Below are 27447 nucleotides of genomic sequence, written 5' to 3' on the forward strand. Positions count from 1 at the left end.
ATTATGCTCGTCCAAGTGTTGTGCCAGTCAATTAGGGAATGCTATATTGCAGTGTGTCGCAATCCTCCATGGTGGTACTGTCCATTTCTTTCAAGCTTGGATTAAAGGTTAGGCTTAAGAGAGAGGCTACTTTAATTGAATCCTAAAGGTACTGAAAGTCCTTTAAACTAAATGCTTCAGCAAATCTGCATTCAGAGGAGGTAAACTAATAATGCGACGTAATCAGATTACTTTGATTCATTTCAATGCTGGTAGGTGGCCACTTCTCCTTTTCTTCCTCCCTCTTCACCCACTCCCTTCATCTCCTCTGCAGTTTCCCCTCTTTCTTTCTTTCCTTCTTTCATTCTCCTGCTGCTTCTCTGCTGGGTGGCACCGTATATGGTCCCGTGCAGTACGGCGGCGGTCTCATTAATCCAGCTCTCATGGCAAACTAGTCCTCAGGGAGAGAGGGAGAGAGCGCGCGAGCACACTTTTTAAAAAGTGCCCTGTCACACTCTGGCACATGATTTGCATTTAGGTTAAAACCAGTCGGGAGTCTTAAATCTTATTTATGGGCAGAGGGAACTCCCTCTTCGCTGCAGCATGGGGGCATCAGTTATTGTCAGGCCCAAACCTTGTTACGTTGCCACAATTACAAAACAGACACACCACTGTGTCACAGTAAAAGCATTAAGTGTTTCGGTTTGTAAACAGGTTATAATCTATATAAGGGTTATGGCTGTTATTCAGCATGCAAGTGCTTCCGTTGCCAATAATCAGTGTAATGGGCTGTCTGACAAAGAAAGTGTACGCTCACACAACACAAGGTGAAGTGCTGTATTGTAATCTTATGCATGTACACTGTGTGCACAAAATATTAATGATATTTGCTCTTACCATGAATAGTTTAGGCCAGATAAGTGCTTAAATAGATGGTGCATAGAGAGTGAGTTGGTCATTTACATATGAAACCTTTCAGCTAGCTAGCTATTTTAAGAAGACATCAGAGAACATAAAAAGGATGCTGGATAACAACATTAAAAGCATACATCACTGCTAACAGCTCTTTCCTTCTGCACTTAGTCACATAGTCTTTGAACCACATACTGACACTAGCATGCCAACATGCTCATAACAACGTTAACATACTGAGATTAGAAGCAGCGTATTCATCATATTTAGTTTAGTGATTTAGTGTGCTAACATTTGGTGGTAATTAATGCCAAATACTACATTATCACTTGAGGCTGGTAGAAAAGTAATTAGCTTTGCAGGTGTTAGCTCATAGATTGAAATATTACTTATAGCCTGATTTAGTGCATGTATGTTTGGCAAGACATTTCACTCTGAACCTAAAAGTGTCAAACTTCTAAAGGCAACAGGCAAGAAGTGACCAGGGACGTGCGGTCAGGGGACGCAGGTGATACTGTTTGTCCATTCACTGGTCTGTGATATAAATGCAATTTATAAATGCAATTTCTGTACGATTCCCATCATTTTGATCATTTTTACAGTCAAAGTCGCTGAATTTACGTATTTCCTGTGTAAATACAGCGAGCCACCATAGGGAGCGACGCGAGGTGAGGCAGCAGAGAGCTGAGCCTCACCTCGAGTTCGCAATTTCTCACAAACTGAGTTAGGCTAGTGTCCTTGGTGCGTGCCTGTGGCTAACTCTCTGTATGTCATCAATATATTGGTTGTGCACATTTTTAGCATGTGTCCTAATTCTCCATAGCCTACGTAATGTATTTCATGTATGAGTGTAACACATTTAGTCTTGCTGATCTGACATTAAACCGCACTGAAAAAGCACGAGATGAGGCAGCCAGTACTCCTGCCTCATGGAAGAGGGCGCTAGTGAGCCACGGGCTGATGCTGTTACTCTTTTTCTATGCTGAGTCAACTGGACAAGCGTTCCATTTTTTGGGATCTTAAAACATTGTCAAAACTACCTTCAGTCAAAACACGAAGTGGTAAATGATGCAAGATATTTTGTTCTGTCTGTATAAAGAAATGGATCAAATCATCAGAAGATTTAACAACTCTATATTACTATATATATTTGATTAAGGTGACGATTTGGTTTTAAATACAAATATTTGTGTTTGTTTTTCACTAGGTACTCTCACGTTGAACGAGTATAAATCATCTGTGGAATTGCGACAGCAAATGCGCTCTCTCTCTAATCTGCTACAGATTTGACATTGTTCCTTTGGCCAGATATGTACCTTATACCTATATGTGTGCTCATTTGAGATATGAAGAGTGGAAGCCGCCAATTGAATGGCAAATTTAAGCTATTCCATTGGGTTCATAATTGTAAATCAGTGCCTCACCAGCCACGAACCTCACCGCACGTCACTGCTTACAACACGCTGTGAAGTACTATTAACTGTTATCATCAGTGCCGATTTGTATAGGTTAAAGATGCGGTGCACAGTATAAATAAGGTCGTGTTTATGTTCAGTTCTGTTGTGTTCTATTAGTTGACATTGTTGCTGTGGTTGTAGAGCGTGTTTTGTTGTCCTTGATGTCTGAAAAGACTCGACTTTCACCACATATTCTTCGACTTTAAAAAAAATTAGAAGTTGTCCAAGCCCTATTAGGTACACGATTGAAAACAAATCTATTCTAATATCACAGTCCTATATCAAATATTGTTTTTATGAAGGTTATGGTATTCATCATGTGCTTAAAACAACAGAGCTGTTCATTTAACTGTGTTTAGGCGGCTGTGGTTTGTAGTACTATTTACTAGTATTGTTTTGTGCCATTGTTTCTTTTATTCTGACATTTAAGTCAGTGGGCAATTTAACAGCACTACACACTACTTCCTCCTTCCTCCAAAAAGATCATACAGTTGAATTAGTACCTTCTTTCTGCTTTTATTTTTAACATAAACTGGACATTTAAACTTACATGGAATGGGATTTAGTGCAGGACTGTTTGTAGTGTAGCTAAGGAACTGGCAAGTGAGTGTAAGTACTAAAGGCATACTGTTAATGGTAAAGGGACAGATACAAATCTGGAAAAACCTCAGATTCGATAACCTGACAAGCTGCAAAAATACAGATCAATCACAACTCATAATTTAATGAAGCTTTTTGTGACTGTGATTAAAGTATTTCAAACAAGACATTTGCAGCAGTAACATTAATTATGGCCAAGCTTACTTGACAAAGCTGCTCCCGAGCCACAGAAGACATTCTATGACTGTTAACTGGTCCAGTGACCTGTTAACTTGGCTTAACATGTAAAATTGATTCTTCCCCTTTAATTAAGTATGCATGTAAGGTACACACAGGCCTGACCTTTAAGACTTAACGATTTGGTTCACAATGTCAAACAGGAAGTACATGCACAGATGAAGCCGACAAAACTGAATTCTAAGCCTCAAGTCAATTGAGACCAACAAAGCGCACATGCAAAGGTTGTGTATCTTGGTGCGCGCTACAGAAGTTTGGAACACGGTGTGTGTAAAAGCCTGTGATCAGCAGGAAAATCTTGCTTGCAGCTACATCTTAGGCGCTACTATGTGTAATGGTCTCGTGTAGCGTGAGGGTTGCCGTTTTTTTTATAAATAGATCTACGCCAGCTTTACAGTGACAGGAACGTTTTGCTATGCGAGAGCCGTGTGTCTTGAGCTTTTTCATGTTTTACCTCGGCACTGTTCGGTAGCCAACCCCCGTCTTCACAGGCGTTTCTGTTGTCGTCCTACTTCTCATCTCCCATGCTAACGCAAGTGCTTTAACTTGCTGCTTTAGTCACTCTGTTCTCGGCTTTTTCTTTTCATCAGGCCTAATCCTCATTATTATTTACGGGCCGTGATTTCTCCCTGCAGCCATCGGTGCCCTGGCTCACGAATAAACCAGCACATCGTACAGACTTTGATCAATTATGGACTATTCTCTAATGGCCTGTGTCCCTCCAGTGCACTGCCACCATTCCTTTCTGCTCTGCATTGTGCTTGTGCGCTCTGCTTTTTTAAGTTGATTGTGACATCTGTGTGTAAAACAAGCTTTAAATTATCTGATAGCTTGTATACCAGTAGAGCTGGTGTAATATGTGTAGATGATACAGCTGTGTACTGCACTGGGTCAAGCTGGCAATTAGTGTAATAGTCTATTTCATTGGGAGTGGCTTCCAGATTCATTCATAAGCGGCATAAGGATGCACACTGTGTGTCATTCTTTAAATGGTGGCATTAAAGACGACTTGAAGAGGAAATTTAATAGGGAATAATGGCTCCAGCCTGAAATACGATAACCAAAAAGTACAAAATACATTGTGTAAAGAAAACACGATAGCAATTTAAATCTTTTTTTATGATTTAATTAAACAGGTTTGCATTCCGGTTTGGACAAAGGAATTTGAAGATAATCCAGTGAATTTCTCCACATGTATTCGCTTGACGATGATAATAAATTCACCTCATCAAAAGCAGTAATTTGAAACGGAAAAAGAAGAAAAAGAAAACTCAAGCCTGTCTTGTCTATAATCTGGCAGAACTGGATTTCTGTTGAACCTGTACTAGTGTGTGTGTGTGCGTGTGTGTGTATATATATGAATGTTAATGAGTTAAATCCAAGACAAAACATTTGGAAGACTAAATAATTAAAAGAAGAAGTGGCGACATATACCACTGCTAAAAAAATATATGCTGTGTCCATGTTGCAAACTATACAGAACTCTAGTGAACTCATTAAAAAAAACTTTTTTATTTTACTTTCATAAGGAAACTAAGAAGAAGTTTGGTAGATTCTTAACAGGATATGTAGATGAAAGACAGGACATGTAACTGTGTAATGTCCCGGAGTCCATTACTATAAAGCAAATGATCCATGTTTCATGTCGGGTGTTCTCTGACTTGATTGTTATTGTTGTAACTCTGATGAAACCGCAAAACCTAGACCAAGAACATACTGCAAAGCACATTCATCTCCAGCAGCAACCTATTTGAGTTGTAAGGTTCAGTCTGGAGTCCTCTCTGCACTCTCTGTGATCTCTGTTTCGATTTATGTCCTCCAGTATTCCTCAAGACTTATGAGCCCGATGCGTATTTGCTACTCCTCGCGCTTACATAACAGAAACTCAGTCATAAAGCTCCGTCATGCATTCATAATGTTTTCCATTTCTGCACGCGTGTTTTGGCGTACATCACTAATATTTCAAACAGCTTGGAGTGGAATGTATTGTCAGGGGAAATGAGGTATGACATGAAGCACAATGTTGCTCATGCTCCACTGCTTCCACATAATCACTGTTTACTCATCTTTATCTTTTGGGTTTAATCATTTTTTGTGTTCATCTTTTTTTTTGTTCTCCTATTATGGATATAAAATGGCAGAGGCTGAGAGAGTGGTTTGAGATATAGACTAGGGATTATGAAAACTCTAAAACAGGGCAGAGGAGTGAGACAGGTACTGATGTCCATTCCATCTTTTTACACAAGTAATTACTGGACGTTGCAGTTTGACTGAATGAATTGCTGTAATAGAAACTGTCACAGCTGTCATAACGGCCTCTGGATCTCTCCGGTTAGGGCTGAAAAATGGGAAATTGCTCATCAGGTTACACCTGTCCTTGTTCACAATGTATATTGATGAAATCTGTTAAGCCTGCAAACTGGACACAAGAATCTGCAGCCATGATAGAGTCTCTGTGAGGGTGAACTTAGGGACAGTTGTTCTTTGAGCTAAATGAGAACCGTACTATCCAAACAACACAGCTAAATTCAAGGCAACATGACTTGTTGAGTTTAACTGAAGGTGTTTCACCCCTCAACCGAGTGGCTTCTTCAGTTTAGAAGAACATCTGCAGGTGGTGCACACCTCAAACTTACATGGCTACGGTTTGTTAATTACAGAGGAAGGTCCTTAAGTGGTTAAGCATCTTTAATAAAACTCCAGCAATCAAGTCCAGTGGCCTTTGCTTTGGCTTTGTTTTGTTTTTTTAAGTATACTATGTAATGGATGAATGAGAATCTTCTCAGAAAAAGGATCAGCAGTTCTGTGCCAATCTCGATCACTGAAGACCACATTATGTCAAGCTTATGGAGAGGCACTGGAGGAAAAGTTGAGGCATCACAAAATTCAGTAGGGTTTACTATGGAATTAGAACGCTGCCATAAATCGTGCGCGCGCAATGAGACTCGCGCGAGCGCAAATGAAACATCCGCGCGCGCGCATTCCCCCCCCCCGAGCGCTTTTCCAAGCACTCGCGAGCTATTTTGTATCCTGTATCTATGCCCCCTGGAGCAATATTGTAGCCTGCGAGGAGAAAAACAGCTCGCGCGCGCGCAGAGTCCGCTCGCAAAACTTTCCCCTGCTCGCTCGCGAAACTCTCCTCTCCTCGCGCGGAAAACTGTCCCCTGCTCGCGCGCGAGTTATTTCTTTTAGTGGGCGTTTTTGTCAGTGAGGGGGACGGGCCTGGGGGCATGCCAATCACCATTGTATCCCCGAATATAATTGGTTGAGCGTATTGGCCAGTTGAACAGCAGGGTACGGCAACACTACTAGGACAAACGGAACAAACCACACAGCCCCGAATGCCTGAATGACATGTATTGTGATTTGGTGTCTTGACTTGAAAGTTTGCAAAATGTCACACAGAGCAATGAACTTCAGTATGTTTGACTGAGTGCTGTCTTTCCTTCCCTCCATCGTCGACATTAATCTGATAAAATGCTGATCATTTTTTGTAACTTGGATTCTGTTGCACAACGACATTTTTTATTTTGGTAAAACTGTTTTGTTCATATTCTCGATTTAGACTACTTCTTTCTCCCTGAAAATTATAAACGTAATGTTAAAAAATCCTAAAAATAAATAAAAAAGATAGAAGGCCTGTAGTTTATATAGGCGTCAGCAACTCTCTTTATGAGAGCAGCATATAGACGTATGGTCCAGATGCAGATGTGTGTCAAAATATAGTAGGCTATTTCTTATTAAAATCTTATTAAGGCAAAGATGCCCATGGACACTCTTTTTAAGAGACACAACCCTGCAAACATTTCGACGTCTAATAAACGTTGAAACAACGTCTAAACGTACACGTCGCCAGGAGGTCTAAAAGTAATGCTGAAATGCAAATTGAAACGACGTCGCGTTGCAACCTCGACGTCTTTTTAACGGTCATAAACAACGTCTCCACGACGTCCCGTTGTAACACAGATGTCTTCTAAGCGCGCATTATTCACCTTCTAAAAACGATCCAGTAAATATTCTGATATATATTTACAGCTTTATGTGTCGAGTTTTAGATGTTGTTTCTGCAGTGAAGTGGAGTTAAAAAGAGGTTGACAAATGCAGGTAGAGAAGATGTTGACGTTGCGATCTGACGTCGCGATCTGACGTCTTTTCAACCTTCATTTCAGCATTACTTTTAATAGTGGAGCTGATAAGTTCATTTTTTCACTACCATACTTCACTTAGTGATACAATTATGAAATTTGGTACATACCTTCTCCATAGCCTACCTAAAAGAAAATCCTGGGTGTCCACTCAAAATTTCAAAATGGTGGCTGTTTTTTCAAGATGGCCGCCAGGGAAGGTCTTAGCGAAGGGTGTTTTTGCCTTTGGTAATCTTTTGATCACATTTTTTTTGTTTAACATACTTTAAGTAGAGTACATATGCACAAGTATGATGTATTTCTGTTAAAGAGGTCATATGGCATGTATAAACAAAGATGGCGTACAATATGGCAGCCAAAATCATGAAATTATATTGTCCAAAAATATGTTCAGCATAGAAAAATCTTTTCTCTTTTATCATACCACACCATCACTACAAATATTTTTACTATAAATCTGCATGTCTAAGTTCAGTTTTGCATGTCTAAGTTCAATTTAGGTGGTGGTGCTTTAGTTAGTTTTAGTTTAAAAGAGTGAATGTCAGCGCACAACCAGGGCACACTGGTGACTTCACTGCTGTGTAACTCAGCATGGGGTTCAGTGTCAGCTAATCTTACTTTACTAATGCTGTACCTAGCTTTACTAACTCCAAAATGGTAGACTAGTACTAGTTGTCGTGTAGTTTAGTTTAGTGTCCCAAATGCTGTCTAATAGCCCCATATCAATTAGCTCTTAGGAAGTAATTGGTAGATTTGTTAGACAGCCGCACCTGAATTGACAGGGTGTGCCAGCGCGGGAGAGCCGAGCCAAGGGTAAGTGGGGCTATACATGGCTTTTTCATGTACTTACCCGGATGGTGTACAGATCACACGGGACTTAAATGGCACTGGATGAATGATCGGGCTAGGTGTAGGGTGACTGAACCTAGTTGTATCCCATACATCAATGTGCATATAAGGTGGTAAAAGGATAGCCCCTCGGCCTTATTTAAGAACTCATAATGGCAAGTACAATCACAAGCAGTAGGAAGACTGACTGGAGCAAATGTTGTCTTTGCCAGGAAGACAAGAAAAACGAAGGTCTAACTTCTCCCTCAGCCTCAGTACATCAAAATCCAGAACATGATGGGTACGTAATGATTGCAGTCAATGTGCCATTGTTCAAGGAAATTGGTGAAATGCCGCTCATGTTTGACCCAGCAAGGCTGGATGAAGGCAGTGGCATAGAGGCAACACTACGTCAAAACATGGCAAAATACCACAAGAGCTGTAGAGTCATGTTTAACAATGCAAAACTTGATCGTGCAAGGAAGCGAAGATCTAAAGTTGAAGGTAGTGAGCCACAAGAAATGAAAGTCAAGCCACGTCGCATGAGCCATGACAATGCGGGTTGCATTTTTTGTGAAAAAGTAGCACCTACATCAGATCTTCGACAAGTAATGACCATGAATCTCAATAGGAGACTACATGAGTGTGCTCAAACACTCAATGATGGTAAACTTTTGGCAAAACTGGGTGCAGGTGATGCAATTGCACAAGAGCTGAAATACCATCTTAGATGCCTCACTAGCCTATATAACAGGGAGAGGTCCCATCTTAGAAATCTTGAGAAAGCACATTCTCACAGTGAAGAAACAGATGTATATCCACTGGTTCTTTCAGAGCTGGTGAACTACATAGTTGAAACCAGTTTGGGTTCAGATGGTCCTACAATATTTCCTCTTGCAGACATATCTCAGTTATACCAGCAGCGCCTAGAACAATTGGGCATCGTGTCACCCACTGTAAATGCAACAAGGTTGAAAGAAAAGCTGTTAGCAGAAATTTTCTAAACTGAGCAAGTACCCAGCAGCCATCGAGGATGCTGACATGAAGATTCTGGAGAGGTTTGTGGTACTCATGTATGACAGGTCAAGCACTCTAGACAGTGTAGATGAGGCCAGACTTGACCTATTTGCCAGAAAACAGAGACCTTATGAAGCCATCCCTCCAACCAGAGCAGCTCTGCTCCAACACACCAAACGCTCAACATATCAGGCAGGTGTATGGGCTCAGGCAATTCTGCGCCAGCCAGAAGCAGAGAGTCCTGCTGACTGGGGTTGGGAAAAGGTTGGTGAGGAATGGAAAGTCTTCTGGACAGCCATCTCTCCCATTGCAAAAAGTTGTGAACAACTCACTAAATGTGGCTGCAAGTCTGCCTGCCATGGCAGATGCAAATGCTACAGGCTTGGGCTGGCATGTACAGCTTTATGCAGCTGCAAATGTGAGGTGTAAGTAGCCTCTGGAATGGCCGCTTGTTATTTTTTATTTATTTTATTATTTATTATTTATTTACTTTTTAGTTTTTAATGTCAGTGTCAACATCATAACCACATATCATAAAAAATTGGGCACTGAAAGTGTCTAAAATGGTCTAAAATCGGTGCAATTGGTGGCCATCTTGAAAAAGGGTGGCCATCTTGAAATTTTGCGTGGACACCCAAACTTTTCAAAAGAGTGGGTTATAGTGAGCACTTGTGCCAATTTTCATGTTTGTATCACAAACTGAAGTATTTTTTCACTTATCAGCTCCACTATAAAGCCCCTGGCTGCGTCTAGGTCTCGACGTCGTTTTAACGTTTGTTCAACGTCAAAATGTTATCTGTTCAAATTGACTGATTAACTGTAAAAACAATTAGTGTTTACATATAGATAATACATTTAATGAATAATAAATTATATTAAAAATATTTTTGCTATAAATAAACACATTTATATAAATACAATGTATTAACAGAACCTAGCTTTGGGGGAAATTATAAGTTTGACAACACAAAAGTGCAATTTCTTTAAAGTTTTATTACACAAACAATCAGAACACTTGAAAAACTAAAAAATAATGAGACCAACATGATTCTTACACATACAGCTCTGGAAAAAGTTAAGACACCACTTCAAAATGATCAGTTCCTCTGGTTTTACTATTCATAGCTATGTGTTTGAGTAAAATGAACAGTTTTGTTTCATTCTATAACCTACTGACAAAATTTCTCCCAAATTGAAAATAAAAATATTGTCATTTAGAACATATATTTGCAGAAAATGGCAACAGGTCAAAATGACAAAACAATTCTGGTGTTTTCAGACGTTGTATAATGCAAAGAAAACAGGTTCATATTCATTTTAGAACACAACACTACTTTTCAAACTTAGGAGGAGTTTAGAAATCAACATTAGTGGAATAATCCCAATTTAATCGCAGCAGTGGTCTCTTTATTTTTAGCTGTATGTGCAATAAACATAAAAACACCAACACAGTTGAAAAACACTTTGTGGGCGATCACGATCTCCTCTGGACCCCTCTCCCTCCTATCAATGGCTCCTTCACCTGGAGTGGAGATCCTCACTCTGTCATGTGAAGCTGGATAAACATTTGAAGTATATTACTTAACAATTCTTAAACACATCTTGGAAAATTATACACCGTTTTACCATCTAATTCACCTACGTACATACTACATACATCACATGAATGTTAAGTCATGAAACAGACATAAATTGCTTTTTGGTTATATTTACATAGGCCAAAAAGTCCCAGATAATGATAAAATAAAAACATTACATGATTTTAAATAGAAGAAGCATTGTTGATTAACAAAGCAGACAATTAGGCATTGCATTGGGAGTCAAATTTTTATGTTCACAATCCACTGAATATTAACATTTTAACAGCTAATCAATAGATTAGGCTACTATTGTTTTTTTTTGTTTGTTTGTTTTTTAATGAAGATAAATTAACATTTTCAAATTATCTTGGGGAAAAAAATGCATTTTCTGGACACCTCCATGTCAGCTCGTCTGTATAAGTGCTTCACTGATTTATGTCTGGATTTCTAAACTCCAATAGTCCAAAAATATCAGAATATTAGACAGAAAGCACACTGCAGAGCCCTGTTTTATGTTAGCCGAGTGAGCAGCTAGCTTGAAATCCACTCGACAGTTAAACACATAACGCACGGTCGGTCAATGCCACTTTTTAAAACACAGAAAGTTGCATATGAACCTACAGTTTATGATATGAACACATATAAACCGTCTCTAATGTTTTATGTCAACGAACTTACCGAAAACACTGTTCCGTACGTGCCGTGCTTCTCTGCAGTCGGGTTCCGCTGCCAGGTTTGGAGTAGAAGGTCCCGCCCTTTTCGCCTCTGATTGGCTAGAAGGGCTCTCACCCGATTGGTTGTATAATTTAATTTTTTCTTCTAGTTGGTTTGTGGTCGAGGTGCAACCTAGACCTACATTTATTTTTTTCATCAAGTTGGTTTGTGGTCGAAGCGCGACCTAGACCTATTTTAAACTCGTTTCACGCTAGAGGTCGCCCCTTAGACCTACCGTCAAGGTTGATGAAATGTTTGCAGGGTACTGTCTTTGACGTTACCTGAATGGCGGTTCGGCAACCAGCTTTTTGGTGCATTACCGCCACCTTCTGTTCTGGAGTGTGAATAGGTGTGGTTTGTCCCGTTTGTCCTAGTAGTGTTGCCGTACCCTGCTGTTCAACTGGCCAATACGCTCAACCAATTGACCTTTGGCTAAGTCCCGCCCCCCTTAGTTACTGTTGCTACGTCCGACATTCTCTTCTGGGCTCGGGTTTTCTGGTTATCTATAAGGCTCTGGTATCAATATCAAGGAGCAACACTGTTCATGCAAAGCTGGGTACGTCTCTATTCACTTCTATAATCGTTATTACGAAGCAAACGGACTAACGTTACGCACGTATAACGTTGTATTTCTTCAGCGTGTGCTAGCGTATCAACAACTATGCAACTTAAGCTGTAACGGTGATGTTTTGGTTAGCTCCACAGGGTTTTGCGCGCACATCATTGGGCTTATCCATACCCTGGATGCTGTATATATACCGACAGTCTGCCGAGACCGAAAATATGAGACGCCTGCGTTGAAGTCAATGGAGCGCTGTGGAAAAAGTGTCGGACCCCAATGGTGATTGGCATGCCCCCAGGCCCGTCCCCCTCACTGACAAAAACGCCCACTAAAAGAAATAACTCGCGCGCGAGCAGGGGACAGTTTTCCGCGCGAGGAGAGGAGAGTTTCGCGAGCGAGCAGGGGAAAGTTTTGCGAGCGGACTCTGCGCGCGCGCGAGCTACAAAATAGCTCGCGAGTGCTTGGAAAAGCGCTCGGGGGGGGGGGGAAATGCGCGCGCGGATGTTTGATTTGCGCTCGCGCGAGTCTCATTGCGCTCGCGGATGTTTGATTTGCGCTCGCGGATGTTTGATTTGCGCTCGCGCGAGTCTCATTGCGCGCGCACGATTTATGGCAGCGTTCTAATTCCATAGTTTATCCCAGAGGGACCATGAATGCAACACGCAGCGGCCATTGACATATTTCCATCTGTGGAAATTAGTAGAAAAAGCTAAATTGTACCGGTTCGAATAAAGTGTCTTCAACACATGGACGTTGAAGTTAAAGCTCAGGTATATGATTTATATTAGCATTTCTATTAACAGTATACCGAAAACTCATTCAAATGTAAAATACATACATACATAATGTTCACATTATACCATATTGTTACCTTAATTTTGGTCACCTATCTTGCACACCACATTTACTGTTAATGTAGTTTAGATTCAGCACATTTATAGTGGTTTACATCATTATCATACTGCTTAGTTACTGTAGATAAGTTGACGGTATTGAATTCTCTTAGATGTTGACTCACCATGTCTGCTGCTTGTATCCTCCTTCCTAGGTTGGAGATATTGTGGCTTCTTCTTCCCCATGCCAACCGTCCATCCACAGTGTTGCTTCATTTTTATTGTCCAGGTGTCCATACATTTTGAAGCCGTCTTTCTAGTCCAGTTGTTCATAGCAAAGATAACACACAAGGTCTCCTCATTCCAATAAGCTTTGAATGTTGTCTTCCATCGTCCCCATTCCCCACAACTGTGTGATCATTTCTTGCCTTTCATGTGTTGATTTTCTGTGTGAAGAAAGAGGATATTCCTTCATTTCCCGTGGTACCTGAATGGGTATCCACATGGCTGTAGCCTGACTATTTTTGAGTTAGCAAACAGCATACGGCTCAACAGTATACTCATTCAAACAATCAGATGTGTTGTTAAATCCCTCCTGGCAGGTAGGCACATCAACTACAGATCCTGTTGCGTATATTTGGGAATCCTTTCTTTATATTTATGTTTCTGTAAAATCCACAGTCTTTTTATGGTGTATAATCTCAAGTGATTGCAGATTTACACATGGATTGTTTGAAAACCGAGGCAGAGCTAAGAGGCTAAAAAATCAGGTGTGCAAAAGAGGAGGCTTAGGGTGGAGCCTGGTTAAATGCAGAGGCCCAGGCAGTGGACCAGACCATGAGCTGTCAAATCATAGGGGGATCTGTGTTTCTTTGTACTGAGTTTAAGTTATTATCTTTGTCATTTCCCCCTCTGTGTTTGTCATGGTCTGACCAACAAGTACCATTTAAACTTACCTCATTTTGTTTGTTGACTTAGCATCTTGTGCTAGCCTCAAGGCTTTAGTTCTGTCTGTTTTAAGGGTCTTTTCCTGTTATGTGCTAAAATAAAACACTTTTTTTTGTAAATTAAACCTGCACTTGCTTGTCCTTTGACTGCTCACAACATGAGACGTGTCTCTTTTCTGGTAAATGCTTCAACTTTCAGTCAATCATCAGTGTTGTATGAGAATTCTGTGCTGCAAAATCAGAAAGCTTCTCATTCAGTCCCCTTTGTTTGGCTTTGTGTGTGGCAGAGATCTCTGGGAACTCGGAGGACATCCCTCTGGTGCGCTGGCGTCAGCAGTGGCTGGAGAACGGGACCCTGCTGTTCCACATCCACCACCAGGATGGCAGCCTGAACCTGCCAGAACCGACCGAAGACCCGGCGAACGACTCTACCAAGGAGGAGCTCCGCATCCTGCACATCTCTGTGATGGTAAAACTTTCTGTTCTGGGGCTGTGTTTTTTCACAAAGGAGCTAAAAATGGAAACTGTAATGATCTAATATCAGAGTTTCCTTTCTTTTGACACAAAGTCAAAATAACTTTTTAATTGGCCAAGATCTTTGATTTTCAAAATGGTAATGGCTTGGAGGATGGAATAGTTTTCAACTTTTGTATTTCATTAAGATGGATATATATATATATATAAAGCTCTTTTAGAGTGGTTGGGTTATTTTCCCTGAAGCTGAAACATCCTCTAAGATATCATCTTCTAGATAACATGTCCCCGTGTTTTTGTTTCCCTGCGTATACCAAACGAAACAGCTGACTGCTGAGATTTTTTTTTTCCCGACTAAAGGTTTTAGGGAGCAGATAAATCCAGCAAGCGTCAGTCATGGAACAATGGCTGTTTTAGAGGCAAATGCTGTTTCATTTACAAAACATCTCTGTGTCTTATAGTTCACTCTATGGTGTAACAACTCCTCTTTGTCCCAGTATGCATGGTATCTCAGGCTAAACTCTCTGCCACTGTCACTCGGCTGGCAGATTTATTTATACTGAACACACTGAGTGCGTGACATGCACTCTAGCCTGCTGTTCTGCAGTCTGCCGTAGGGCATGGACATGTCGGACACAGAGTGAGGGCGTGTTACAACTGTAAAGACATGGAGGAGTCCGGGCGGACCCCTGCATCAGTGCCATGGGTTTTCTAGCGATGTAAACTTTTACTGTTTTTTTCATGTCGGAGAGGGTTTGTACAGACTATGGCAGCTGAACATCCATGTATAAAGTTCTACATTTCAGCTGCGGAATGCACATTTTTCATGCGCTGTATTAAACCTTATCTGCTATGTCGGCAGAGTAGGAAATGAATCCTTAGATCTCGCAGCTCCCTCCTCTTGCCTGAGGAAATGTATATTTATTAGATCATAGATATGCCACACCTACTCCCAGTGCCCTTTTCCAGCCCAAAGACATTACAATCGTGCTTTGATGGATGATATGTATTTTCAGACATTGAAAGCATATTATAGCTGCATACACAAATGATTAGTCAGCTTGAGGACACTTTTGCCTGCAGCCACATCTGCTGAATGGAGGCAGGGAGATACACTTCAACACCCATCGACCTTCAGACCTTCACAGAATGACAAATAACTGACCTTGACTATCCTCGGCGTGTTTTGCATGTATTAGCAAACATCAAGTGGATCTACGAGGCGCTCGGGCTAGAGTGGGGACAACATTTTTATGTGGAAATGAGGTAGCCAGTGCGCAGGTTCTGCTCCTTACCTCTTTGATTTTCCACTAATCTCACATTTTTACTCCCTGCTCTATCCGCATTTCACATCCCATCAAGCTCAGGTCTGTGTCTTTGTGCTCCCTGCTCTGCTAATTCCTCATCCTGAAAGAGCTGCCGCGGCAGTGCTGCCACTGGGGTGTTTTCAGGAAGGTGTGGGGAGAGAAGGATTAGCATGCAGATATGAGCAGACCATGACAACAGATGGAAGCGGTGTTGCCGCTGTGCTGGCCATGCCCCGCTGCAGCTTGACACCCGGCTGGAGGCCCCGACCTATAAATCCAAAGCTGTGTCACTTGTTCACTTGCTCCTTGCAGATACAGGAAAGGTCCCGCGAAGTCTGCTTTATGGGCTTTTTAGCTCAAACACAAACCGGTAACTGGTCCTCTTTCAGCTGGATGTCACAGGAGACTGCAGGACAGTAGCACTCGGCACAAGTGGCAATCTGTGTGGAACAAAGCAGTGAGGCACAGCTGTGAGTGTCTTGAAGGGCAGCTGTGAGTTAGTGGTTAGAAGAGCAAACCTGTGAGATCTCTAAGGTCACTGGTTACAATCCCCACTATGTCCACGGTTGAGGTGTCTTGAGCAAGCACCTAACCCCCAAACCGTTTCTCTGGCACTGCAGCTGTATCAGCTCACTGCTCATGAAAAGGTTGTGATAAGACCGTAAAAAAATACATGACCCAGAGGATGACGTTCCAGCATTTATTTACCTGCACAAAGCTATTACACATAACACATAAACAGCCTTCTTATTGCTCTTTCTGTACCTCGGCTCATTCAACGTAGTTAAATGACAATTCAATTTCACAAACTGAAAAGTGTTACAATTAAGTAAATGGTAAATGGCCTTGCTTTTATATAGCGCTTTTCTACCAATTGGCACTCAAAGCGCTTTACAGTCATGGACGCATCTACCCATTCGTTCACACACATTCACACACCAGTGCCATGCACTGGGAGCAACTGGGGGTTCAGTGTCTTGCTCAAGGACACTTCGGCATGTGGCACATTCCGGGGATCGAACCGCTAACCCTCTGGTTCGTGGACAACCCGCTCTACCTACTGAGCCACAGCCGTGTATTTTAACTCTGTTACATTGTGTGTGTGTGTGTGTAAAATTGATGGGTTAAATGCAGAGAAAATGTTTTACCCAGATGGGATCAATAAATTAAATTATTAAGTTATTTTCAACAAAATTTTATAAAAGAAAGAATTAGCAGCAGTGTTGAAAGAGTATCGGCAAGAATAATAACAGTTTAGTTCAAATGCATTTTTTCTGTGTCCATCATTTTTCATCCTACAACATTTTACTTAAGAGCGCAGCTAAAAAGTCTGGTGACATCGACACAACAGTCCAACTGGACAACCTGTCTGACGGTGATGGGGTTAACTTCACAGCATGTCTCGCTTTGTGAGACAGGTCTAATGAAATGTTTGTCACGACTCTCTGCCAGACTGTGCAATATCAATTTGAGGCATGTCGGATTGTGGCATGAACGCACAATGAATAGTCGCTCAATGATGTAAACAGAAAAATCCATATGAGAGCCGAGGCATCAGATGGCAACCATGTATTCATTTAAACATGTGTGCCATAGACTGTATATAAATATGAACAATGCATTCTCACTGCCTTGCATTGGAGCCAGAGTCTGCGCAGTACGGTCTGAGAGTGGAACCATGCAGAGTCGCGTTATTGATGAGCCGCCCACACTTCCTCCAGACTCTCGCATTTTCGTTTAATTAATACTGCGCTCTGCTTTACCTCCACCAGTTACAAAGAGATGTTGGATTATATACTGTACTTATTTTTTTTCCAACTCTCACGGTCCTACGGGGCCACTTCACGGAGTGGTTGGCATGGCAACTTGTAGTCATCATGATGTCACATCCTGTTTCCATAATAACTAAAACGAAACTTATTAGAAAAATGGACACTTGAACATGCATCAGCATTATATTAACTACCTAAAATGACTGAAGCCATCCTTGGAAGAAAAAATAAATAAATATTTGACGTGTATGTTAGTGTTTCAGTTTGGTCCAAGTGCCATCCACTAACATGAGGGGGGTGGAGCTTATGACCTATACTGCAGCCAGAGCTATATTTTTGTTTACTTTGATCGGTTACTGACTTTTAGTTTGCTATGCAATGATTAGTGGGACACATTCAACACACAAAGTATGTGCTCACACAATACACAGAGAGAAAGGAAAAGATAAACTGCATTTGTGCAACAATGGGGCTTGAACCAGAGGTAATAATGAATGCTGTGTTCAGACTGAATAGCAGAACAATTAAATTGATTGATTAAATGGGAATGGGAATTGGAAAAAATATTTAATGGATAATATATCTACCTTCAGAACCACAGGTAGCCTATGGTATGAATTTAACTAATCTGGTGTAACCAGACTTGGTTCTAATCAGAGTATGGTTCTGGTAACACTTTAGGATGTTATTTTGGGGCAAGTTTCAACTGATGCAGAGAAAAAAAAAAATACCTCTGCACTCAGTTGGATAGTCCTACAGCCAATCAGAGCCATATTATTCCAAACAAATGTAACTCTATGGCGCTTAGAGGACATGTGTTTTTCCTCTTCTGTTGATCACTGCATCAAGCCCACACAAACAAAATTTTGATTGGCCCAGCGGATCTTTGCTGGAGCATAATCAGTTCCCGACAGAGTGACCCCAGAGTAACTTTTCACAGAAAGAAATTGTGTGAGCCAGTGAAGTCGGTGGGGCTTCAAGGCTAGAATAGAACTGCAACTAATTATAGTTATTATTTCCTCAGTGGTCCCAGTTCACTTCAAGAAAGTGGTTTATCCAGTTGTTTGTTTTTTTTGTTTTTTTTTTTCCAGACTATCATCCAAAAAAAAAATATATATTCAGTTTGCAATACAGAAACTGAAAAAGTTACAGCCAGACAATGTTTGACATTTTGTGTGAAATATTATTTAAAAAAACAAACAAAAAACAAACAAACAAACAAACAGCAATTATTAAAATAGGTGTCCTGTTACTTATATTTCCAGATAGATATACGTATTTGAATGCTGTTAGATCTCATTAAAGTTGGTGTCTAAAGCCAGAAAGATGATGATTGTCTGTTTCTACAGCCAGGCTGTAATTTTGCCTGAAAATTTAGGTCATTTTTCTAAATGCAGCTTTACATGAAGAGGTTTGACAGGAGATCTTCAGTGGCTCAGTTGGCGGGTTTTTGAAGTGTTGTGCTCTAAAGTTGAAGTCTTCCTCATGCTGGGTTCAAAGCTTTCTCCCTGAGCATTCACATCCAACAAGGTGACCAGGGTGTCCTCCACTGGCCGCGGCTGGTCATCCATAATAGATGACTAACCTTGTACGCCTGTACCAACACCAGGTGAGACACTGGTGGTTCAAACGCACATTCCCGGCTTCAGCTTGAACCCTACTGTCACGGACGGCTACAAAGCAAATCCCAACTCTCCGGCGGGATGCACACAAATAAAAAACACTATATATTTAAAACATGAACCGTGTTTTCAAAGTGTCATGATAGGTTTATCTGTTGAGACTCTTAGACTCCAGTGTATCATTTTCATGCACATTGTCCCTTTTTAATTTCCAAATTTTAATCAGCTTCTGTTTTGCCACAGGGCCTCAACGGATCAATCCAATCATCACATACAGTATGGAGGCATCCAAACCAAACCGAGTCAATTACATTATATGAAAGCCTAAAATTTTCAATCTTAGGGTTTAGATTAAATGTTTTTTTTTTTCTCCTTTCTGAACCTCTCTTAGCTGTTGTTTTTTCCTCAGAGGCCATAAAACAACTTTTTTAATTTGTGCAGGCATCACAGTGAAACCCAAACAAAAAAGTAGAAATCCGATGGAAAAACTTTATTAAATGAAGAGGTAAAGTAAGACAAAATCATTTTATTTTATACGTACTGGCACAGCCCTAAAGAAAGAACAGTGCAGTTTGGGCAACACACGGCTCCTGACATTGTTTATTTTGCTGGATGATTTACAGTTTCAGCAATATCTCCAGATTTTGTGTACCTCAGCTGTGTCGAAGCCCTTGAGGTACAAGTTTGCCGTGGATCAGTAGTGTGAAAAAACAACTCGCTGTGCCCACTCAACCCAAGAGACGAGGAGCAGTCGAGTCTGTCGGGGCCGTGTGGTGTCTGACGTTAATGGCAGCAGATACTGCCAGATTGGGCCTTTGTTTTAGTCTGCTTTGTGCCGGAATTCCAAAATACATATGGGGTTTAATACGGTCCAACCCGTCTCCTAGAAGTATGTTTATTACTTAATATTTTAGCTACTTTCTGATCTTACTATGGGGATGCATTGTTCATAGGTACATACAGTCTATACACTATGGAGATATTCAACCTTGGTTTCTGGTGTCAAAGCCCCAATGATGCTGTTCAATATTCAGTGTCCAGTGTCTGGACATTTGAGAATAACAAAAATGTACAATTTCTGAGATTATTAATATATATTTAAATGCATAAAGGTGTGTTTAAATATGCTTTAAAAAAGTCTATATATCTCTATCTGACTAGTATGTTAAATAAAAATGATCCAGGGCCATATCTATTTTTGTTTTCTTTTAGATTAATCACTGTCACTGTCACTGAGTAAAAATATTGAGAGCTTTTTAGTTTTTTCTTCTCCAAAGTCTTTATCTGTATTTGACCCATGGAGTGTCCTATCAAAATTATCTTCAATAAAAGTAATTTCAATATAATTAGAGTTCAAACTAAATTGTCAGAACCTCCTGACATGTCAGAATTATCATAAAATAATTCTGCTTTTGTTATGTCTTCTTTTAATGCCATGTGTCAGTGTGAATGGGAGATCTTTCGCTTGCCTCGTCCCCAGGCAGCAATCACAGCAGCAGCACTTGTGCCACATTTCACAGAAAATTAAAATGTTCGCCCTTTAAGATGAGAGAGAAAGAATTCCTGTGTTCTCTCAGGCGCACACCAACAACACCCAAGGGTTTATGGGAAGGGACGGTCCTCGTGACACAGCTGAGCTCGTCGGGACATTGACATTCATGTGGTGACCCTCCTAAAACCTGCGTTGATAGCATTGATCGTATAAACCTTAAATCAATGCGGCCCTGACCACTTGTAAAGCAGTAGCCCCATCTGAATCCCAGCCTCCTGAGCTGCACTCCGAGCATCACAGCGTGGCGTGTTTTTGAAAAACCTGCCGAGCGAGACAAACCAATCCATAGCTTCCCTATGGGGCTCTGAGGAAGGCGCACAGCCCAAATGCTTGGCCTGTTTGTAGTGCTGCTGAATCTCTGATGCAGGCAACAGAGCACCATGGGTTAGTTTATCCACAAAAACAACAGGGCAAAGTGAATATCACTGTTAATAAAATATGACAGGTTTTCTTACATTAAAGCTGTTCATATAGTTCATATAGTCGAGACTGTGTGTTATGTGAAAGTTGTTCATAACCAGTATAACCAATATTTCTTACATGGTTGGAAACTCAAATCTAGATGTATGCACATGTTGCTCCTTGCCTGCCTCCTTTGTAAATACATTTGCATCTTACATGCTTGCCCTTCCAATTTTGTATGGTGGTCTGAAACCCCACAGTGGCCAATTATTACAACTTAAACCATAAAGCCTTAACTGTAAATGTGAGCACTTTGAACTTGGACGCTGTCGTTTCCTTTCTCTGGAAGTATTGGCGCTTTCATGTTAGCTGAGCTAAGTGTTCTCACATTTCTCCCAGCATGCATTTCTTCAGTATTCACAGAGAGCACAAATTAGACGGGACCTAAACATCAAACCATGAAGTTTAATTTTCCTAATGTGTGCCTCTCTCCTCTCCATTCCCGTGTCCTCTAGCCTCAGTGAGCGCACAGGAAAAGTCAGTGGAACTTGATATGGCGTCGGCATCAAATAATTTCCGCTCTCTGTTGGGATTTCTGCCAGGGCCAGTGTCTTATAAAGCAGACAGCATGCTTTTAATAAATCAGACTTGCATAAGAGCTGAAACATTACATGCTGCTTGGCTGGTTTATTGTCCCTTTGCAAATGTAGAGGGCACCACACTGGCTTTATACTGAAAGAAAATGAACCTTGGACTTTAAGCCTCAATTTAATTTCCGATACAGACAGGAAAAAATACTCGATGCAGAGGTAGCTTTTATTTTTTTTAATTCCCCATTTTCAGGCTGGTTCATGGTCACTCTGGCCACTGAATTACAAATAGACGTTTCCTCCCGCCTCCCTTAATTTAATCCATACATGTAAATAAGACCTTGATACGTATTTATCAGAGGTGCAGTAACATCTCTCGGATTCAGTTTGAGGATTAAAAGCATCGACCTTGTCGTGTTTTATTGACATTTATTGCATTCAGGTTCTATAATGAGCAAGTGGTTCATAGTGAGCTTCAAAAACAAAACGCAAGCCATATGAATTATTTTTTCCAAATTTAGAGTAGTCACTGTCAAAAATAGTCGTCAGTTTTATTTTTCCAAAACAATAAATGGCTGATGTTTCGTTTCTCGTTGTTAAAAGATGGTGTGATTAAGAAAAGCTAGAGCTAATAATAGCGTCTGAATGTGCGGGGGGGGCAAAACTTGTTGTCCTCAAGTTAGTGAAAATATATTTAAAGTGTGATTATCTCTTGCGGTTGGATGACATTCTGTTCCTTGGAAGAAGACATTCTGTGTTATCTGAATTTAGTAATCATTACAGTTCCCCATTCTAATAGTAATTGAATATCATAAGGTTTTGTGCAGAACACCTGTGCTATTCTTTTCCTTGCATTCTGCCGTACACTTCTAATTTTCAGAGTGTTTGTAGACACACAATGAGTCGCTAGCTCTAATTTGCGGCCACCAAATTAATTAGTCACACGCGAACAAGTGTAAAAATGAGTTTTGAATTTGTACAGAATAAATGGAACTAGTAAAACATTTGAGATTCGGAATATGAATATATACACACAGTGTATAGAGAGAGACTTGCAAAATATAGTTTAGGATTAAATGGAAGTTTAACGCAAGGCTATGTGCAAAGCAAAACTTCAACATGAAAGAAAGTCCTTTTCTAACTGTTATGAGATGAAATATTGGAGAATATATGTAAACCACTTGTAGATGCTATTATGGTTGTGGCAGTTATGATGGCTTAGCATGTTGCTTCACAAAATTATTGCAATTGGCATGTAGTTGTAAATGTAAACAAATATGTTGAGCGGGTAAAGAACGCTCTTCCTTCATGATATATTATTATAAATTAAAAAAAAGATTGCAAGCAATGTGGATCTAAGCTTATTTATGCTAAGCATTCATATCCGGCCACATTCCCTGTCAGCCCCTCAGCTCAGTTCAAGCCGAGTCAAGAGGGGGGTCGTGAAGCAGGCCCGGCTGACCTAGATTGACTCTTATTAGATCCCAACATGGCTTTATCCCTTGTTATTGTGTCAGTCTGAATAGGGCATTTGTCACCAGAAACAAGCTGTGACAATGCAACATTTTTAAAGCGCCGCTGAAAATGATCATCAGTATGTCGTTCATGCAGGAGACGCCGTCTTAATCTCATCAGCCACCTGGACAGGGTGGGTGCTGCAGCATCCTCAGGACTCCTATCTCCTACAGCAATGGTTGAGCGGTTCAAATTTGAAATGCTATGCAAATCCCTTTTAACCTAGCTGAATTTTAATTGCTGTTTTGGTAGTTTTAATGGTTACTGTAAAAATAAAGCTGTGCATGCCAGTTAGTGGGCACATTTATCCAGGAGAAGTGTACGCCACATTACTGTAGAAGTTCAGTTTGAATCCAGCGGAAGCCACACTGTGTTTCTAATATATTTGCATCATCTTTTCATTTAGTTTATATTTACACATGCAAACATAACAGTAAGATTTTATGTTTTGCAGCCTGGATACTTATGTGTTACCATTAATACAGCACTCTGAGGACCTGGTGCACAGACGACTGAAACCTACTACCAATGAGTCCAATAATGTCTTGAATAGACACTAAAACTATTGTTGTCACCATTGATCACCATTGTATTCTCCCCAGTTGGTATCCACTTGCCATGTCTTCCCCTCCAATGCATTTCATTTAATTCTGTCACTAGATTACTAGTAATTGTTGCCTCAGTAACCTAGCTCAAATGCATGGTTTGTTATAAAATATTGTGTTGTGCTACTTTATTGTGCTATGGAAAAGTTCCATGGTCTGCTAACACACACTCCATCTTGCAGACTTTCTGCTTAGATTTTGATGTTAGAAAAAACATTCCAACAAGCAAATGCCCCACCATTCTTAGAGGTGACTTGCTCAATGAAAAATAGATAAAGCAGCTTGGAGACAACATTTTAGTCCCCGGGTTTGCTGCTGAGCAGTTCTGTCTGCGGACACAATACCGCATGTTACTTGGAGTGGTCTCGGGGACACTCAATCTCGTTGTGTCAGAGGGGCACGTCAGGAGTTTAACCCCAATAAGACCTTAATGGCAGTATGGCCAATAGCTGGGTCACTCTGTGCATGTAAATCCTGTCAGTGTTACTGTCTCATACTTCCTGTTGACCTAGCAAGACTGTAAGTGGCAGCCGTACTCCTGCCCATTAAAGACATTTGTTAAATAATTGGATGTCTTTACCTTTACTGTGAAGTGTGCGAAACAGTTATATTTCTTTAAAGGAGTTTGGGTGAATTGAGAGATTCTAGCAAATGTATTTTCACGACTACTATAGTCAAAGCGATTTTAAATGTAACTTTAGTACCTGTTTATGCTTCTACGTCAATTTGACGCCGTAGCTACAGCAACAGCCCAGACCCTATGCAGACCCTAACGCCGTAGCCTGATTGGTCCGCTTGGTAGTAGCGTATTTTCGTGTTACTACTTCCAGATGCTTGTCCATCTCCACAATTCTCCAACTGATTATTTTGGATCAGTGAAGGTGGACCACACCGAAGAAGGATTGACTGAGGAAGCTTTAAGGTACAAGCATTTGCACGGCTCGTCTTTGGTGAAATTTCTGTGAAAGCTTCAGTTGGTATTGTTGAATGTGAAGCAGGGAGTAGAAAGTGAAGCAGGAATTAGGAACAAAAATTAACCCGTCTGGCAAAAAAGACACAGCGTTGACTAGTATTTGGGTGCCGCTGTTACAGAGCGAGCCATACTGACGAGCGTGCAAGTATAAATGGCTCACACCGGCGTAGGCTACGTGCGTAGGCTAAGGCGTCTAGTCCTGCAGAGGCACTTTAGTATGAAAAAAAGATGACTGCGAACAAAAATACATTCCAATTACCACCCACAGAACCAACCAGAAGACACAGGTACAAAAGTCATGTTTTTCTTTTTCCCCCTCATATAGTGACGTGATACTATTATTTTCTTTAAAGTAAATTGCCATCAGTCCACTGCTGAGCTAAATCAATCAGATCTAATATTGTTATAAATATAGCTACTTGACGACAGATAACCCGTCACCCCACCAATTAAATACACAGCGCGATAGTGTGACATTTGTTCTCGCTTCCCATGAAGCTCACAAACCATCTTAGAAGCACAAATTTCCAATGATTATTTGTTGAGATATTCCAGCCAGGAGCAAAATGTCTGAACAGACTGACAAATTGACATTACCATCCCTCTCTGACAGATGACAGACATGATAATTGCTCCGAATGACACACAGGCATGTTTGCTTGTCAGAGTAGAAACTTGTTCCAGCTTTGACATAAATTGATTCAAGACAACACATAGGCCGATTCAGTTTTTATTTGATTGTTTCATGTTTCTATGAATAATAACATATGGCATCAGCTAACCTCATGATCTCGTTAAAAAAAAAATAACATCCACATGCGGTGGATTTAAAGTCTTTTCATCTTAAATCACTTTTCAACCATTTGCAACTTCTACAATTACAACTGCATTTGCAACCATGATAGAGTTTACAATAACACCCCAACACCCCATGGAGCGTCTTCATGCTATATTAGCTTTTGTGAAATTCACCAAATTGAATTAAATGATATAAGCCAGTTGTATCATTAATACTCATTTCCAGTGGAGAAACCCTTGTGTGTGAAATGGGGCTGTGACTTTCACATTTGTTCAATGTCAGAATCAGCACCGGATCATAAAGCTTAATGCAAAAAAAAAAGAAAAAAAGAAAAAAGAAATCCCACCAATTCAGGATTTATTTCATTTCATTGAAATTTACATTTCATTTGCTTTAACCCTGGAACCCTTGGAGCTAACGTAAAAACAAATGCATGAAAGAATTCAGTGTTTGAATACGGTTGGTTTCTATCATTAATATTGTATCTTGACATCAAATTCAATCAGTGGCCCTTTTTGCCAAAGATAAGGTTTATTATATTCCATGCAAGAAACTTCCTTTTGCTATCTTGTAGCTGTCAGTTAGTCAAGATCTTTCCGCCTTCCTGATTCTTAATGCCTCGCATCCAGAGACTAAGTGACAGATTGATAGCTCAGCCCTAATACCATGCCTGCTCTGTCAGCCTGAGAAAGGCCATGTCTTCTCTCTTCCATTCAGGACTTACATGACAGGAGCGTAAGTCGTAAGGAGCACTGGTGCCATTATAACATCATCCTCATCCGTTAGTAAGTGGATTATGGGACTGGAGCTCTGGCATGCTTTAATGTGTGGTTTGGTTTTATTGGCTCTATAAGAGAACACAGTCCACTTAGTCCTCACTTTGATTCCAAGTAATGCCTGGCATTAAACAGTTTTTTTTTCCCCATATCGCCTGTATTAGCCCCTTCCACGCATGAGCGCTAATGCAGGTTGATGGGTTAGAATTACATTTGTCGCTGAGGCAGATTTGATTGAGAACCATTTGAAGCACTTGACATTTGACATCTTGTTATAGACTACTCAGGGATGAATGAAACAATAGGGCTACGTAACACTGAACCGGTAATTCTAATACTTTTATTTTTATGTGCTCGATCATTAAATTTAAAAATTCCTTAACTTTTTTTTACCACGTTAGTCACACCACATTGCTTTATGACATAAATGAAGTACAGCCAATATGAGAATATGCTCAGGCTTGTTTTAGAGAGAAAAGATGTCTAATTTAGACAACAGCAACAACAAAAAAGGAACTGAAATCCATCCCACTGAAATTCCACCCCCAAGAGCACTGACACCCACTCACCTCTGTGTTGGACCATTACTCTGACATCTTCTGACATCTTTATCCTGGCTGTCAACAATAGATGCTTTTTAGTCGTTCATCTCACTTGTAATTGATATGAACACGCTGTATACACACTTGGTCATACCACTTACACACACTGCTTTGAATATTACTTAAGAAGTATGAATTTTAGATGAATGCCAGAGAAGGTCAGAGTCTTTTCCATCATTTTGACAGGAGAATGAAAGCATGAACAACAGCGACCGCACTGATTTTGTACGGCTAAACGCAACTTTTGTCAGGTGAATACGATTTTATAGAAAGTGTTTCGTAATACCCATGTTTCCTGAAGGCAGCGCAATCGAGGAAGGTCCTCAGCCGTCTTTGTCATGCTGCCACCCATGATTCCACACCCCTCTCAGTTTAGGCCACGCCCCCCACGCCAAATCAAGTTCAAGATTGAAATTTTAGATTTTTTTTTTTTTCAAGTTAACAAAACTTTCAGCTCCGATTTGACTCCATTTGGATTTCATTATGGGGAATGTTTCAAATGATAAAGAGAAAAAAAAATATGCATGCAGTTGGACAGTCCAACAACCAGTCAGAGGCATTTTCAAATTCAACTCTACAGTGCTTAGATGACATGCATGGAAAATGTCACCTCATCAAGACCATCCACGCCTGGCTTTACTTGGCAG

At 40.6% G+C, this 27447-nt stretch overlaps 1 protein-coding gene across 1 annotated transcript in view; it reads left to right on the forward strand.

Moving 5' to 3' along the window:
• Positions 1-27447, forward strand: part of astn1 (astrotactin 1) — a gene marked incomplete at its 5' end in the record, with an annotated part of 409253 nt that overhangs the window by 66178 nt on the left and 315628 nt on the right. The window contains one exon of the mRNA XM_084545838.1: positions 14099-14280. Within this exon, the coding sequence (XP_084401964.1) occupies positions 14099-14280 (182 nt within the window). The remainder of the gene's footprint in view (positions 1-14098; positions 14281-27447) is intronic.

Source organism: Chelon labrosus (assembly GCF_963514085.1).
Source record: "Chelon labrosus genome assembly, chromosome: 6".
Lineage (NCBI taxonomy): Eukaryota > Metazoa > Chordata > Actinopteri > Mugiliformes > Mugilidae > Chelon > Chelon labrosus.